Source organism: Entelurus aequoreus, linkage group LG25 (assembly GCF_033978785.1).
Source record: "Entelurus aequoreus isolate RoL-2023_Sb linkage group LG25, RoL_Eaeq_v1.1, whole genome shotgun sequence".
Classification (NCBI taxonomy): domain Eukaryota; kingdom Metazoa; phylum Chordata; class Actinopteri; order Syngnathiformes; family Syngnathidae; genus Entelurus; species Entelurus aequoreus.
In genome coordinates, this window is record NC_084755.1 from 16,903,903 (window position 1) to 16,922,933 (window position 19,031).

Consider the following 19,031-nt stretch of genomic DNA (forward strand, 5'->3'; position numbering starts at 1 on the left):
TGATTAGTTCTATAAACTATTATTATTTTTGTCGTAATGTAGGAAGGTGTATTTATTTTTTTCCCTGCAACGCCATCAGAGCCAATGGAAATTTCTCGTCCTTGTGTTTGATTTATGCATTGGACAACATTTTGTAAACTTAAGACAAAAATAAAGCATTTATTTTATTTGATTAATAAACATTTTGTATGATTTTTTAAATAAAATAAATAGGGGAAAAAAATGGGGGAAAGCAAAGAACATACATGGATGTTTAAAATTATATAATGATAATAATCATACTTTTTAAAAACATTTTATTTGATTAGTTCTGTAAAGTATTATTATTTTTGTAGTAATATAGGAAGGTGTATTTTTTTTCCGGCAATGGAAATTTCTTGTTCTTTTGTAAATTCAAGACAAAAATAAATTGGGACTAAGAATGCAAGTTTATACATAATAATAATCATCATCATTGTTATCATTATTACTACTACTACTACTACTACTATTATTATTATTATATTTGAGTGATAGGGCAGGACATTATAAGCTTTTGCTTCTCTCTGCTCCTTTTCGAACATACACCATATTTCTTTTATATTTATTTTATTCCAATATTACAGTACTAGCTGGGATAGGCTCCAGCCCCCCCAGGAGTAGATGACATCAACCAGGAGTGGAAGTGGGGGAAACCCACTGCAGTTTATTTTTAACTTTTAACACTGTAGGCGACAGTCTCATTTTCACCTGAGCCAGGTGGGCGGGGAGGCGGGCAGAATGTTCCATGACATACAGCAGAGTGGCGCTCACACGCGCGTGAAAGCCGTCTTTCTGCGCGTCGACTGAGGTGTTACACTGACATCATCCCGGGCGGTCGACGGGACTTTTTGATGTGTTGTCGTTTGTGCCGGGGAGCTGTGAGCGCTCTTCTTCTCGGGTGGCATGAGTCAGCATTGCATTTCACACTCGAATGTGCAAGAATTGGTGACGGTGGAACACTTCAGAACACTTCAAAACATCCTAAATCGTTGCGGGCCTGGAGATTTGCAGACTTATTTAAGTCCTCGTGGGTACTTTTTGGAGCCTTGGCTGTAGAATTAGAGATCCGGCATAGTTGTTCAGTGGGAATGGCAGTTCCTCATATGAGGTTCCACAGTCACAAAAATGTTTTATTTTCAGTAACTTGCTGTGTAAAAAAAGTCCTAAATCCTCCCAAAATAGCAACTTCAAACCAAAATGGCTGACTAACTGAATCAGTTTGTGTTAATTGAACACATTGCTACTCGCACAGGACCGACTTTTCCTCTGTTGTGGTATTTTAGGCTTCATAATGCGCCACACATTTTCAATGGGAGACAGGTCTGGACTACAGGCAGGCCAGTCTAGTACCCGCACTCTTTTACTATGGAGCCACGTTGTTGTAACACGTGGCTTGGCATTGTCTTGCTGAAATAAGCAGGGGCGTCCATGATAACGTTGCTTGGATGGCAACATATAAATGATAAATAAATGGGTTATACTTGTATAGCGCTTTTCTACCTTCAAGGTACTCAAAGCGCTTTGACAGTATTTCCACATTCACCCATTCACACACACATTCACACACTGATGGCGGGAGCTGCCATGCAAGGCGCTAACCAGCACCCATCAGGGGCAAAGGGTGAAGTGTCTTGCCCAAGGACACAACAGACGTGACTAGGATGGCAGAAGGCGGGGATTGAAACCCAGTAACCAGCAACACTCCGATTGCTGGCACGGCCACTCTACCAACTTCGCCACGCTGTCCCTTATGTTGCTCCAAAACCTGTATGTACCTTTCAGCATTAATGGTGCCTTTACAGATGCGTAAGTTACCCATGCCTTGGGCACTAATACACCCCCATACCATCACAGATGCTGGCTTTATAACTTTGCGCCTATAACAATCCCGATGGTTCTTTTCCTCATTGTTCCGGAGAACACGACCTCCACAGTTTCCAAAAAATGTTTTAAATGTGGACTCGTCAGACCACAGAACACTTTTCCACTTTTCATCAGTCCATCTTAGATGAGCTCGGGCACTGGGTGTTGTTGATAAATGGCTATAGCTTTGCATAGTAGAGTTTTAACTTGCACATACAGATGTAGCGATGAACTGTAGTTACTGACAGTGGTTTTCTGAAGTGTTCCTGAGCCCATGTGGTGATATCCTCTACACACTGATGTTGTTTTTTGATGCAGTACCGCCTGAGGGATCAAAGGTCTGTAATATCATCGCTTATGTGCAGTGATTTCTCCAGATTCTCTGAACCTTTTGATGATATTATGGACCGTAGATGGTGAAATCCCTAAATTCCTTGCAATAGCTTGTTGAGAAATGTTGTTCTTAAACTGTTCAACAATTTGCTCACGCATTTGTTCACAAAGTGGTGAACCTCGCCCCATTTTTGTTTGTGAATGACTGATAATTTCATGGAAGCTGCTTTTATACCCAATCATGGCACCCACCTGTTCCCATTTAGCCTGTTCACCTGTGGGATGTTCCAAATAAGTATTTGATGAGCATTCCTCAACTTTCTCAGTCTTTTTTGCCACTTGTGCCAGCTTTTTTGAAACATGCATCAACAAACACAGTTTAAATGTTCGAACGTTAAGTATCTTGTCTTTGCAGTGTATTCAATTGAATATCGGTTGAAAGGGATTTGAAAATCATTGTATTCTGTTTTTATTTACGAGTTAAACAACGTGCCAACTTCACTGGTTTGGGGTTTTTGTGCATGGAAAAAGACAGGCCGTCTTATATTTGGGTTGTAGGGATTTAACATGCAAAACACAAAGTGGCAAACAATGACTTTTCCCCGAGCAATTTGGTGTTGTTCTTAAGAAACCATTTGAGTGGAAACAGTGCAGCAGCTGCAGTGAGTACATTTCTCCAAAAGATGGCGTAATAGCACAAACAATAAAATACATCAGTGTTTGTTTGTTTTTGTATTATTGCCATCAGCGAATCAATCAATCAATCAATCAATGTTTATTTATATAACCCTAAATCACAAGTGTCTCAAAGGGTTGCACAAGTCACAACGACATCCGCGGTACAGAGCCCACATAAGGGCAAGGAAAAACTCGCAACCCAGGGGGACGTCGATGTGAATGACTATGAGAAACCTTGGAGAGGGCCGCATATGTGGTTGACCCCCCCCCCCCCCCCCCCCCCCCCCCGCGGGGTGCAAAGTGTCGGAAAAAGGTATCGGTTTCGAGTTCAGAATTGACACAGTTTTATAAGTCGCGGGGTTCAAAGTGTAAGAAAAAGGTATCGGTTTCTGGTCCAGAATTGACACAGTTTTATAAGCCGCGGAGTTCAAAGTGTCGGAAAAAGGTATCGGTTTCTGGTCCAGAATTGACACAGTTTTATAAGCCGCGGGGTTCAAAGTGTCGGAAAAAGGTAGCGGTTTCTAGTCCAGAATTGACACAGTTTTATAAGCCGCGGGGTTCAAAGTGTCGGAAAAAGGTAGTGGTTTCTAGTCCAGAATTGACACAGTTTTATAAGCCGCGGGGTTCAAAGTGTCGGAAAAAGATAGCGGTTTTTAGTCCAGAATTGACACAGTTTTATAAGCCGCAGGGTGCAAAGTGTCGGAAAAAGGTATCGGTTTCTAGTCCAGAATTGACACAGTTTTATAAGCTGCGGGGTTCAAAGTGTCGGAAAAAGTTATCGGTTTCTAGTCCAGAATTGACGTTTTCTATAAACCAGTGTGGGTGGTACTGGGAGAAAGGTGGGTGAAGTGTCTTGCCAAAGGACACAACGGCAATGACTGGATTCGAACCTGGAACCCACAATTATCTAAAAGAGCCACATCCCCTTTATACCATAAATGGTTATTTTTCAGTTTGTCTAAAAATGCCGAGATATTGACAAGTCAAACATCCTTAAAATCCAGTGAGCATTGAAATCTGCACCTGCACTCTTTTTAAAGGGCCACCTGCGAGAGGACCCCTGCGGAGAGAGCACCTCATTGAGCCAGGTAGTGTCGTAGCATTTTGTCAGCGCAGTTGAAATGAACCATTGTCATGCAGACATAATTACAGGTCAGCTTCTACTACCAGGAATGCGGGCGAGTGACCCGCAGAGATCCCCGCGCTCCGCTTTTATTGCGCTCCATTGTCATTGTAAGCAGCTCAGGGGTCAGCTCACCCGGAGGCATGCGGGGCCCTCGCTCCGGAGTCACTCAGCGATGTTCAATATCGAACCCGTGTGAGCGGCTTCTGTTTCCATTGTCCTCACCCGAAGCTGCCGTGTTGCGCAGAACGTCATCACGGCGTGCGTTTCCCGCCCCCGCAGACTATCAATGAGCGGCCGAAGGAGTTTCGGTTTACCAGCAAAATCCGGCAGAGATAAGGCGGAGATTAGAGTTGGCGCTATCTCCAGAGGAGGCGGGAGAGAAGAGGAAGCTGTAGAAAAAAGTGCAATTATGACTGCACAGGGGTGAAGGCCACAATGCATCTGTCTGGCAGCAGCTGGACCATACCTGTGGGCGCGCCTCGGTCTTATCCCGTTTGACCCGTCGATAGAAGTGGTCAAAATAATAACATTGTAGCTTCTGCACGTGCAGCTTAGATTGCTACTAATGTACATCTGCATGGAGCTCTGACCCTCTACTTTCTCTCTAGCTCAGCTCAAAACAATATTCAGTCTAAGCCCCTGGAGAAGGGGTTCCAGACTGAGTCCAAGGAGAAAAAAAGCCTCATAGCCATAGCACACATAAACATGTGTGTAAGAGGGAAACATCAAAGAACACAAAGTTAAAGTTAAGTTAAAGTACCAATGATTGTCACACACACTCTAGGTGTGGTGAAATGTGTCCTCTGCATTTGACCCATCCCTTTGATCACCGCCTGGGAGGTGAGGGGAGCAGTGGGCAGCAGCGGTGGCCACGCCCGGGAATCATTTTTGGTGATTTAGCCCCCAATTTCAAACCTTGATGCTGAGTGCCAAGCAGGGAGGTAATGGGTCCCATTTTTATAGTCTTTGGTATAGGGGTGTGGGAAAAAATCGATTCGAATTCAAATCGAGATTCTCATGTTGTGCGATTCAGTATCGATTCTCATTTTTCAAAAATCGATGTTCATTTTTTTAAAAAATTTTTCTTTTTTTTTTTTTAAATTTAATTTTTTTTTTTTAAATTAATCAATCCAACAAAACAATACACAGCAATACCATAACAATGCAATCCAATTCCAAAACCAAGCCCGGCCCAGCAACACTCAATAAACAGAGCAATTGAGAGGAGACACAAACACGACACAGAACAATCCAAAAGTAGTGAAACAAAAATGAATATTATCAACAACAGTATCAATATTAGTTACAATTTCAACATAGCAGTGATTAAAAATCCCTCATTGACATTATCATTAGACATTTATAAAAAAAAATACAAATAAAATTGAACAATAGTGTCACAGTGGCTAACACTTGCATCGCATCTCATAAGCTGTGCAACCTACTAATAAAAGTCTCAATCAATCAATCAATCAAAGCTTGACAACACACTGTGTCCAATATTTTCACAAAGGTAAAATATGTCATATTTTTGGTTCATTTAATAGTTGAAACAAATTTACATTATTGCAATTAAAACATTGTCCTTTACAATTATAAAAGCTTTTTACAAAAATCTACTACTCTGCTTGCATGTCAGCAGACTGGGGTAGATCCTGCTGAAGTCCTATGTATTGAATGAATAGAGAATCCTTATGAATCGGAAAAATATCGTTTTTGAATTGAGAATCGCGTTGAATTGAAAAAAAAAATCGATTTATAATCGAATCGTGACCCCAAGAATCGATATTCAATCGAATCGTGGGACACGCAAGGATTCGCAGCCCTACTTTGGTATGACTCGGCCGGGGTTTGAGCTCACAACCTACCGATCTCAGGGCGGACACTCCAACCACTAGGCCACTGAGTAGTAAAACAACAATAAAAAAACCAAAAATCATATACACAGCCCGGTGGTACACAGAGGTTAGTGCATGTGCCTCACAATACGAAGGTCCTGAGTTCAATCCCGGGCTCGGGATCTTTCTGTGTGGAGTTTACATGTTCTCCCCGTGACTGCGTGGGTTCCCTCCGGGTACTCCGGCTTCCTCCCACCTCCAAAGACATGCACCTGGGGATAGGTTGATTGGCAACACTAAAATTGGCCCTAGTGTGGGAATGTGAGTGTGAATGTTGTCTGTCTATCTGTGTTGGCCCTGTGATGAGGTGGCGACTTGTCCAGGGTGCAGCTGGGATAGGCTCCAGCAACCCCCGCGGAATAATGTCATGGCTGTCTTGAGTTTCCAATAATTTCTACAACTTTTTGTGTGATAAAGTGATTGGAGCACATACTTGTTGGACACAAAAAACATTCATGAAGTTTGGTTATTTTATGAATTTATTATGGGTCTACTGAAAATGTGACCAAATCTGCTGGGTCAAAAGTATACATACAGCAATGTTAATATTTGGTTACATGTCCCTTGGCAAGTTTCACTGCAATACGGCACTTTTGGTAGCCATCCACAAGCTTCTGGTTGAATGTTTGACCACTCCTCTTGACAAAAGTGGTGAAGTTCAACTACATTTGTTGGTGTTCTGACATGGACTTATTTCTTCAGCATTATCCACACGTTTAAGTCAGGACTTTGGGAAGGCCATTCTAAAACTTTAATTCTAGCCTGATTTAGCCATTCATTTTCCACTTTTGATGTGTGTTTGGGGTCATTGTCCAAGACCCAACCTCCGGGCTGATGATTTTAGGTTGTCCTGAAGAATTTGGAGGTAATCCTCCTTTTTAATTGTCCCATGTACTTTCTGTAAAGCACCAGTTCCATTGGCAGCAAAACAGGCCCAGAGCATAATACTACCACCACCATGCTTGACGGTGGGCATGGTGTTCCTGGGATTAAAGGCCTTACCTTTTGTCCTCCAAACATATTGCTGGGTATTGTGGCCAAACAGCTACCTTTTTGTTTCATCTGACAAAACCCTGGTGGAAACCCTGGTGCGTTCTCTGCTACTTCCATGTGTACATTTTTCCCCTCCGGTCTGACTTGTAAGGCGGTTCAGAGCTGTCTTGCGGGATCTCAGGGAAGTGTGAGAGAATGGCCCGAGACTCTCTTAAAACCCCCCACCCCAACCCCTGCGCCCCCCAGAGGTGTCAAGCCCTTGATAAGTCCCCGTTTAAACTCTGCCCTCTGCAAAATGCCATGTGTCAACAACTGCCCGTGGCCCAGGCGCTCTGATCTGGTTTAGGCAAACACCCGCGACAAAGATCCGTCCATCTGCGGGAGACCCCGACTGTGCAGGCGGCCTTCAATTCTGTTGCCATTCAGACGGGGGGAAGAAATGACGGGGACATCAGGACGGAAGATTAGGACGGATCAGACTTTGGTCGTCCGCCATGTCTGGACCGGGCGGCGGAAAGTGTCAGACAGGTGTGATGTCGGTTGTGAGCGTGGTCTCTGCATGCCTCTCTCAAATGTCCTGCTTATTTTTGTATCCGCCGGATGATTCCGTTTTGTATCTGCCGGATGATCCTGTTGGACCCTTCATTAGGTACACTTTAAATGAAATATTTCATCGACTAACGCTCGCATTTTCAGGAATGGAATTTTTTTTTAAAATCCCGTAGTAAAAGCGACATTCCCATTAGCGCCGGTTGTTCAAAATAAGGAGGGGCGGTTCTCTTGAAGCTCTTCAATGGAATCTCAGAGCGCTGGGAGAGGTGGAAGACATGATTTGGCAGTTTACCCTCAGTGTTTGCCTCAAAATTTTCACGCCACGGCTCGAAGTCGAGCTGAGAAGTTTCCCAAGGCCCACTCGACCGTGCGGGGTCCGGTAGGCGTTTTTCCGTGTAAACGGCGAGCCCGGCTCCCGAAGTAGCCCACCCGCCACGTAAGTCTTCACGTCTTTAGGGTGGCTCAAAAAAGGCCTCAGCGCCGCGGGGGCGAGAACGTGGCCCAGCGCCCCTCTGATGTGCTCGTGTTAGCTGCTGGTGGCTTTCCTCCTCTGCATGTTGACACTGTGGCCTCACAACAGGACTTCTCACATGGCAGCACCGCATCACACCTTCCCTCAAGATGAAACTTTAAAAGTTTCACTTCAAGCTTATTTCAACTTGGGAAGACCATACCTTTCTCACTATATCATCACAATCAACACAAACGTATACAAAACCTGACATATGGTATTTGTTTTTGTTGTCAGTTCCTTCCGTATCAATCAATAATCTAAAGTTAACTGATATTTTGAACATTTAATGCATTTTAGGAGCTTTACTGTATTCCAATTTGTACAACAATAAAGGCATTTTGGGGGGGGGTTATTGTATTTGTTGTCATTCTAAGCATCACAATAATGACTGTGATTACATCCAGCTAATTACTGAACACTGATAATGATATTGTAAACTTTAATGGTCCCAAAACAATATCATACTATATTGTATAGTAATATTTATTGAAATACACTACATTATTTTTCTACTAGTGGCTGTGATGGTGATGGAAATTATAATAATAATGACACATATTGTTTGTTTGTTATGTGATTAATTGTGTGTGTGTGTGTGTGTGTTTTTATGTGTTCAACCACTATTATTGATGTTATCGTGATTATTGGTATTGATGCTGTTGTTGCTATTATTAACTTTAGTTTTTCCTTTTTTTTTTTTTTTTTTTTTTTTTATTGTTTTGTAGATTTCTGTCCAAAGTATTGCAAAGCTGAGATTTGGTTGGAGTTGGGATTTATTGAGCTTGTATTGTATTTCATTAGAGTGATTAACATTTTGTGTAATTTTTGTACATAAAATAATGGTTAATAAATACAAATAGAATACAATTAATACAATAATAAATATAACATAAATACAAATAAAATGAAATAAATACAGTAAAAAAAAAAAAGGTTACATCATTTTGATTGGTTATCAACACGTTTTTCAAATTAAATCAATTCATTAATAATGACTTGTATCAGATACAGTATAAAACTAATAACTATTTACTTTGTCTTATATGATACAAAAGCTAAGATAATGTTTTTTTTCCCATTTACCCACTGTTTGTTTTAAATGTTTTAGATTAAAGCAACAAACTCATATAGTTTTCAAAAAGTTTCTAACTTACTACAATAATTGTATGAGTGTAGGAAATGCTACATTTGTATAACTGTGGTTATGTTGATAAATACTTATTATTTTATATATATATATATGTGTGGTTTTTTTTGGTATTATCATAGATACATATGCATCTCAATTACAATTGTATGTTGATTGATTACAACAACATACGTTTATTACAAAAGTCAATTTAATGTTTGGTTTGATGTAAAACACTGTAGATGGATAAACTCATTATAGCATTATATAAATATATTTGTGTTTGTGTACCAGTTGTAGAGTACAATATTTATAAAAAAAAATATGAATGCAAGTACATATAACAATTATACCAAATAACATTGAAAAGAGATTTGTAAAAAAAAAAAAAAAAAAACTAAAAAGGAGCTAAAAAATCTAATTGTATGTGAACATTTTATTCTAATCAAATGTGTTAGTTATTGAAACAGACATGACAGTGGAACAAAACAATGTAAAACTCTCTGCATTAAAAAATAAATAAATCATGATCATGAAAAGATATGACTTTTAGTAAGCTGATATTTCAATTAATTTTTGTTGTACGTTATGAACTAGAATATGGCCTAAATAATATTGTTGCATTCGTGCGAATGGGGGTAATATAGAAGTTTATAACCTTTTGTGTTCCTTTACTTTAATATCTTATCGATTGTTTTTTTAATTTGATATCGAGTGAATAAAAATTTATTAAAAAAAAAACATTTTTAAACTAGCTTGATTAGTTAGTTGATACAGTTCATAAAAATGCATTCAATGCACATTTAAGAAAAAACTTGAGAGTTTTGCAGCATGCATACACAGTACATGTTTCTGGACCTTTGTCGACCCCTATTGGTCAATGTTAGACTGCAGCCTTGTCTGACAGCTCCTGCGTGCAGCTTTTTATTCGATGCAAACTTTTACTTTTACTTTTTGAGCTGCTTTTTTTTTTCTTTTTATACACCAATTACTAATAAAATATCATGTCAGTGTCTTTTAACTAATTTAGTATAAAACACATTTAAAATTAAAAATATATAATAATTTGTGCAACTTTTGTTGTGTTTATATTTCCATGTTTTACATCCACTTCGGGGTTGCAATGTTGCATTCGAAGCAAAAATAAAAGGCAGATTTTTAGAGAGTTGTGTCCATGTTCTTTGCAGCAGAGTTACGTCCCCGCCTATAAACACCTCCTTCCCCCCACCCCCCTCCCTCCAATCACTTCCTGGCCCTCAGAATAAATGCAGCGTCTTTCAAAAAGCAGCTCACATCCTCTCCAAGAGTCGCTCCGTGAGTCAAGTTTGGGGAAAACAAAACAAAAAAAAAACAAAAAGTTGAGGAGTCGCAATCACATTTTAAGACTCAAAAGGATCGACGCTTTTCTGCTTTTTTTTTGGATTCCCCCCCCCCTCTCCCAATTCAAGTAAGAAAAGGAGTTTTCCGCGCCCAGTGCGCGCAGCAGGCTTGGCTGTCACTGCGTCCTTTGGGCTCGGTGCGTGTGTGGATTGGATTCCCACTTTTTTTCTTTATTTTTTTTATTTAATTTTCCTCCGTCAAGCTGTCCTGCAACTCATTTCGCATGAATCTCCTCGACCCGTACCTGAAGATGACCGAAGAACAGGACAAGTGTCTCTCCGACGCGCCCAGTCCGAGCATGTCCGAGGACTCCGCCGGCTCGCCCTGCCCCTCCGGCTCCGGGTCGGACACGGAGAACACCCGGCCCTCCGACAACCACCTCCTGCACGGCGCGGACTACAAGAAGGAGGGCGACGAGGAGAAGTTCCCGGTGTGCATCCGCGACGCCGTGTCCCAGGTGCTGAAGGGCTACGACTGGACTCTGGTGCCCATGCCGGTGCGCGTAAACGGCTCCAGTAAGAGCAAACCGCACGTCAAGAGACCCATGAACGCCTTCATGGTTTGGGCTCAGGCTGCACGCCGGAAGCTGGCGGACCAGTACCCGCACCTGCACAACGCGGAGCTCAGCAAAACTTTGGGCAAACTTTGGAGGTACGTTTGGTTTTACGCACGACTTTTACGCATGGACCCAACCACCGTGCACGCTGTTAAAATTCATATTTTTCTTTTATGTGGGTTCTTACGCATGGACCCAACCACCGTGCACGCTGTTAAAATGCATGTTTTGCTTTTATTTTTATTTTTACGCATGGACCCAACCACTGCGCACGCTGTTAAAACACACCTTTTTCTTTTCTTTTACAAAACCCAATTAACCTCCTTAAATGCACACTTTTTTTAAAACATATTGTGTTGTTTCCAGGCTGCTCAATGAGGGCGAGAAGCGTCCCTTCGTGGAGGAGGCGGAGCGCCTCAGGGTGCAGCACAAGAAGGACCACCCGGACTACAAGTACCAGCCCCGGCGGAGGAAGTCCGTCAAGAACGGGCAGATGGAGCCCGAGGACGGCGAGCAGACTCACATCTCGCCCAACGCCATCTTCAAGGCGCTGCAGCAGGCGGACTCTCCTGCCTCCAGCCTGGGCGAGATGCATTCTCCAGGAGAGCATTCAGGTAAGCATCAAACTTTTTTCTTTTTTTTTGCAACAATAAAAGGACGTGTAATAAATGTCACTGCAAGTATTAAAAAGGGAACCAATATTACTACTTCTCGTTTTTTTTACAGTTAAATGCATCTTTTTGCAATGCACGCATAATATTTGACAAAAGTCCTATATTGGGTTTAAAAGTGTTATTGTCACTAGTTTTTGTATGTTGTATATCAGTATTTATTTTTATTTTCTTTTTCTTTTTTTTATTAATCAATCCAACAAAATAATACACAACAATACCATAATAACACAATTCCAATTCCAAAACCAAACATTCAGAATAGCAATCAACAGAGCAATTGGGAGGACACACAAACATGACACAAAACAATCCAAAAGTAGTCAAACAAAAATGAATAATATCAACAACAATAAGAATTCCAACATAGCAGTGACTAGGAATCCCTCATTAACATTATCATCACAACCATTTATAAAAAATAAATACAACTCACATCGCATAACATCTCATAAGCTTGACAACACATTGCGTCCAATATTTTCCACAGTATTAATAATGTAAAAAATAATGTAATTTATTCAAGTCCCTGGGTAAGACGTAGAAAAATGAATCTACGTTAAATGTGCCTGTCACAAATTAGCTGCCTCACACAGAAGAGGAAGGATAGGGAGAGTTGGCAGGAACAAATAGACGTGAAGGAAAATTACCCCAAAACTACTAATTGTCTTTCTAAATATGTCTTGGCCTGAAGAAGTTTGGACATTTGTCATAAAAAGTTAAATGAAATCATTTATGCGGGAGAATTTGTCGGTCAAAAAGTTGCCCGACACAAAATAAATAAAGAGCGAATATAAGACGGACATAAGAGATATGACCTAAAACGGTGGTTCTCAAACCTGTTTCCCCATTGTATCACCTCCAAAAACACTGTAATGCCCAACAATAAAATACAGTAGCGTGGTAGGCCTAAATATTCATTAAAAACAAGGCAGAAGTATTATTACAAACCGCTTGACCAGTAACACTGTGTTTAAATGTTGGAAAATAAAACCGTGTGCTTGAATAATGAAGAAAATATTTGGCGTACCACTAAAAGGAGTCCGTGAACCACTAGTGGTACTTGTACCACAGCTTGAGAATCCCTGACCTAAAACCATCCCTGTTTGTGTACATTTCAAGTATTTACATGTTACTGCTTCTAGTTTATGAGCATGGTTATAATAATACCGTTAGTACAATATTTGAACACCTGTGGGTGGCATCCATAAATCTAATTGGGTTTTGAGTGGAAATAAGTGTGTTGATTTTAAAAAGTTAAATAAAAATGACAGAAGAAAAAGGATAAGGAGAGTTGGTGGAAACAAAAGAGAAATGATCAAAAACAGAAGTATCACTGTTACGGTTTTTCATGTATTACTGTTGGAGTTGTTGGAGTGTGATAGTTTAGACCAGGGGTCCCCAAACTTTTTGACTCGGGGGCCGCATTGGGTTAAAACAATTTGGCCGGGGTCCGGAATGTATGTACTGTATATATATATACACATGTATATACTGTATATATATATACATATATATATATATATATATATATATAGTTGAGGTTTTTGTGGCTTATCCGTTAAACAGTGCTCAATATCGGGGTAGAGCGGAATATACGTTAGGTCAGGAAAAAACACAGGGGCTATTTTATCCCTACAAGCCTGTTTTGCAGGTTTCCCTGCGTCCCTAGACTTTTTAAATAGCCTCTGTGTTTTTTCCTGACCTAACGAATATATATATATATATATATATATATATATATATATATATATATATATATATATATATATATATATATATATATATATATATATATATATATATATATATTCTTGCGCACTAATTGACTGAAAGAGTGCGCACTTAATGTCACGTTATCAATGAAAAAATTAATTTTTAGACAATATGATTTGCCTGAGTGGCTAGGAGACACCGAGAGTAACAAGCGGTAGAAAATGGATTAGAAAGGACAGTTTTTTTAAAATAATAATTTAAAAAAATAAATAATAAAAAATACAAATTAAAAAAATATATATATATATATATTTTATATATATATATATATATATATATATATATATATATATATATATATATATATATATATATATATATATATATATATATATATATATATATATATATATATATATATATATATATATATATATATATATATATAATCGGGGTTTCTGTGGTTTATCCATTATACAGTGCTCAATACCGGGGTAGAGCGGAATATACGTTAGGTCAGGAAAAAACACAGAGGCTATATCATCCCTACAAGCCTGTTTCGCAGGCTTGTAGGGATGATATAGCCTCTGTGCTATATATATATATATATATATATATATATATATATATATATATATATATATATATATATATATATATATATATATATATATATATATATATATATATATATATATATATATATGTATATATATATATAGATGTATATTTTTATTATTTATTTATTTTCAAAACTTGGGACTTACCGCAAGCTGTAGTTTGGGGACCCCTGGTTTATACCAATACATAGCATGTGTACACATGTGACTGAACTGTCCCTGTCCTCCCCCCTCAGGTCAGTCCCAGGGTCCGCCGACGCCCCCGACCACCCCTAAGACGGACCTCCCCTCCGCCAAGTCCGACCTGAAGCGCGAGGGCCGCCCGGCTCAGGAGGGCTCCAGCCGCCAGCTCAACATCGACTTCGGCGCCGTGGACATCGGCGAGCTGAGCAGCGAGGTCATCTCCAACATGGGCAGCTTCGACGTGGACGAGTTCGACCAGTACCTGCCGCCGCACAGCCACGCCGCCGCCGCCGCTGCTGCTGCCGCCGGCCAAGGTGGTTACGCCTCCTCCGCCCAAGGGGGCTACGCCTCCTCCGTCGGCCAGGGCGGCAACGTGGGGCCATGGATGTCCAAGCAGCAGCACTCCCTCAGCACCCTGGACGCTCAACAGCGGGGCTCGGCGCAGATCAAGACGGAGCAGCTGAGCCCGAGCCACTACAGCGAGCAGCAGGGCTCGCCGCAGCACGTGGCCTACGGCTCCTTCAGCCTGCAGCACTACAGCGCCGCCGCCTACCCCCCCAGGGCGCAGTATGACTATCCCGACCAGCAGGGCGGCGCCTCCTACTACGCCGCCGGCCAAGGCTCTGGCCTCTACTCCCCGTTCAGCTACATGAGCCCCAGCCAGAGGCCCATGTACACCCCCATCGCCGACACCGCGGGGGTCCCGTCCGTGCCTCAGACCAGCAGTCCTCAGCACTGGGAGCAGCAGCCCATTTACACCCAACTCTCCCGGCCATGAGGACTTTTTAAAAACAAAAACATTTGACTCTTTTCTAGTTGTACATCTCTGGATTGGCTCCCGTCAGTGCCTTTTTGTGATTATATTTTTTTAGATATAATACTTGCATAAATCCTCTGTGAGGACATAGTGGTTATGAATATTCTAGTATGTACTGTGTATGTGTTCTGCTCTGTCATCCATTGCGGCAACGCCAAGTTAACACAAAAAAAAAAAAAAAAAAAAAAAAAAAAGCACCCTCAGTGGCCTTACGTGTCGCCATTATTTTGTACAGGAAGTGACTGAGAGTTTTTTTCTACTGTTGGGTTAGAGTCCGTTCCCCACCTGGCTTGTACTTTACTGCGTCTGCCACGCCAGCTTCCGTCCCGCCTCGATACCACTGGTGCCTGCGGAGCCACGAGCGAGGAGGCTCTGTCCACAGGAAGTGACCTCTTGACCTCCTGTGCAGCCAGCAGGTCTGAGCCCCCCGGGGCACGCTTCTGTCCTACCCTAACCTCTTTTAATTTATTCTTTAGCATTAACTTTATTGGAAAAATTAACTATTTGCAATGATCGATTCAGCAGCGTGAGCGGAGTAGATCGCTGCGTGGTACAGATTTATTTATCGTTTTGTAAATGTTATCATTCACTTGTGTACAGATGATTCATTTCTTCTTATTTTCTCTCTCACAAACGGAAGCTGCGTAGCGTAGCACTGGTTTGCCTTTTTTTTTTTTTTTTGAGGGGATAAATGTTCTGGAATGGACATTTACTGAGAATTGTCATTCTCCCTTTTTTTATATTCTGTATCGTTAGTTCATATTTTTTGTGTCATCACTTACTTGGAGTCTCCTTTAGGTAAACATGGCGTCTTTGTCTTAAAAGCTTATCTTTTGTATTATATTGTTTGCAATAAAAACAAAACACTGTAAAACTGTCATGGTCGTGTACTTTTTTATAGCGATCATATTAAACCATAGGGTTCAATATGATGTCGGTCCACCTTTTGCAGCTATTACAGCTTCAATTCTTCTGGGAAGGCTGTCCACAAGGTTGCGGAGTGTGTTTATAGGAATTTTTGACCATTCTTCCAAAAGCGCATTGGTGAGGTCACCCACTGATGTTGGTCGAGAAGGCCTGGCTCTCAGTCTCCGTTCTAATCCATCTTAAAAGGTGTTCTATTGGGTTCAGGTCAGGACTCTGTGCAGGCCAGTCAAGTTCATCCACACCAGACTCTGTCATCCATGTCTTTATGGACCTTGCTTTGTGCACTGGTGCACAGTCATGTTGGAAGAGGAAAGGGCTCGCTCCAAAATGTTTTGGTATCCTGGAGCACTCAAAGTTCCTTTCACTGAAACACAACTCCACACCATAATTCCTCCTCCACCAAATTTCACACTCTGCACAATGCAGTCCGAAATGTAGCGTTCTCCTGGCAACCTCCAAACCCAGACTCCTCCATCAGATTGCCAGATGGAAAAGCGTGATTCATCACTCCAGAGAACACGTCTCTACTGCTCTAGAGTCCAGTGGCGACGTGCTTTACACCAATGGGTTAGATGCAGCTGCTCGGCCATGGCAACCTATTCCATGAAGCTCTCTGCGTACTGTATGTGGGCTAATTGGAAGGTCACATGAAGTTTGGAGCTCTGTAGCAACTGACTGTGCAGAAAGTCGGCGACCTCTTTGCACTATGCGCTTCAGCATCCGCTGACCCCTCTCTGTCAGTTTACGTGGCCTACCACTTGGTGGCTGAGTTGCTGTTGTTCCCAAACTCTTCACTTTTCTTATAATAAAGCCGACAGTTGACTTTGGAATATTTCGAAGAGGAAATTTCACGACTGGATTTGTTGCACAGGCAGGGGCGCCGCTAGGGATTTTGGGCCCCATGAAAAGAATCTTTACAGGGCCCCCATTATTTTTTCTGTATTATAATTTCATCATCATTAGGGGCCTCTCTGGGCCCCCCTCCATCATGGGCCCCTAGAATCCGTCTCCTTTACCCCCCCTTTTCGGGTGGCATCCTCCTCGCTGTCCCAAAAACTAGGCTAAAAACGAGAGGCAAGGCCCAGACTATGGAACAACCTTCCACTATCTATTAGGTCCTCCCAGCCTCTGAGCCAATTTAAATCGAGGCTAACAACATATCTTTACTCCCTGGCATTCAAATCCAGTTAGACAGGATTGTTTCTTATTTCTTTCTTAAAATCTTTTTTTGTATTTATTACATTTTAGTATTTTAGGTGATATATTCCACACTTCTTTGAAGGTATATTTTACTACTGTATTTTATTCATCCTTCCGTGTTAACATGTAAATGTGACACTATGTGCCCCTTTTCTTATGTCTGTACTGAACTGAAACTGAAACTCCTAATAATAATAATCCATCCATCCATCCATTTTCTACCGCTTATTCCCTTCGGGGTCGCTGGAGCCTATCTCAGCTACAATCGGGCGGAAGGCGGGGTACACCCTGGACAAGTCGCCACCTCATCGCAGGGCCAACACAGATAGACAGACAACATTCACACTCACATTCACACTCTAGGGCCAATTTAGTGTTGCCAATCAGCCTATCCCCAGGTGCATAATAATAATAATAATAGATTTTATTTGTAAAAAGCACTTTACATTGAGTAAACAACCTCAAAGGGCTACAGTGTAATAAAAGATACAATACAAATAAAAAGAAAAAGAAGAAGAAAAAGATAATAAAAAATAAATACAAATCAAAACTAGAACAGCCAAATAGCTAAAACTAGTATGCATACATATAAAAAAGGCTTTTTTTAAAAGAAGGCTTTTTAAGCCGTTTTTAAAAGCATCCACAGTCTGTGGTGCCCTCAGTTGGTCAGGGAGAGCGTTTCACAGACTGGGAGCGGCGGAGCAGAAAGCCCGGTTTACTATTGTTCGTAGCTTTGTCCTCTGAGGTTGGAAGAGGTTAGCCTGTCCGGAGCGGAGTTGTCGTGTGGAAGATTTGGAGGTGAGTAGTTATTTGAGGTAAAGGGGGGTATTTCCATGGAGGCACTGGTGGGTTAAGGAGCAAAACGTATGCCTGGAGGAGAAAAAAAAAGGGATTTTTTTAATTTTTGAAATTGTCTTCAACAAAAAGCTTGAATATATAGATGTAATCTATATATTGATATATAGATTACATTTATACACTGCAAAAAGTCAGTGTTAAAAAACAAGGGACAAAAATACCAAAATTAGGGGTATTTTATTTGAACTAAGCAAAATTATCTGCCAATAGAACAAGAAAATTCGGCTGGTCAAGACTTTCCAAAACAAGTAAAATTAGCTAACCTCAATGAACCCAAAAATACCTTAAAATAAGTATATTCTCACTAATAACAAGTGCACTTTTCTTGGTAGAAAAAAAAAAGAGACCTTTTTGCTCAATATGTTGACAAATATTCTTACATTAAGTAAATGCTAGTGCCATTATCTTGATTTTTTTTCATGCTTGAAGTAAGAAAGTATTACTTTAAAAAAGTAGTTTTATACTTGTGAGTGTTAATGACACAGCTTTGCATCAGTTGATATTCTAGTTTCAAGCATGTTTTACTCAATATAGGTCATAACATCTCAGCAACAAGCTGTAATATCTTACTGAGATCATTTAGGACCAAAACCCTTAAAACACGTAAAACACTAACACAAAATCTGCTTAGTGAGAAGAATTATCTTATCAGACAGAAAATAAGCAAATATCACCCTTATTTGAGATATTTAATCTTACTTAGATATCAGTTTTTGCAGTGTAGATGTAATTTAAATAATTGTAAAAACATATTTTACATAAAAAAATATTTCAAATCTAAATTTGCAGCACTCTTCGGGAGCCGGGAAGGCCAGTGGTACCGCTCAGAGTTGAGTTGATTCGATTGGAAGTGGCGAACAAACCGTTTCACAGTGTCACACTTGGGTGAAGTCTTGTCTGGTCATTTCCTGTTTTATTTTGAAAAGCCAATTCTCCTTCTCGTTTCAGATCACTTGCTCTTCCTGGTGTGTCATCGTTTGTCCTGATTGATTTCAC

At 40.8% G+C, this 19,031-nt stretch overlaps 1 protein-coding gene across 1 annotated transcript; it reads left to right on the plus strand.

The window, feature by feature from the left end:
- The first annotated feature begins 10,389 nt into the window (after window positions 1-10,389).
- On the plus strand, window positions 10,390-15,982 carry LOC133642621 (transcription factor Sox-9-A-like). Its single transcript, XM_062036930.1, has 3 exons — window positions 10,390-11,138; window positions 11,410-11,657; window positions 14,287-15,982. The coding sequence occupies exons 1-3, from the start codon at window positions 10,711-10,713 to the stop codon at window positions 15,009-15,011; spliced, it is 1,401 nt and encodes a 466-aa protein (XP_061892914.1). The 5' UTR covers window positions 10,390-10,710; the 3' UTR covers window positions 15,012-15,982.
- The last annotated feature ends 3,049 nt before the right edge of the window (window positions 15,983-19,031 follow it).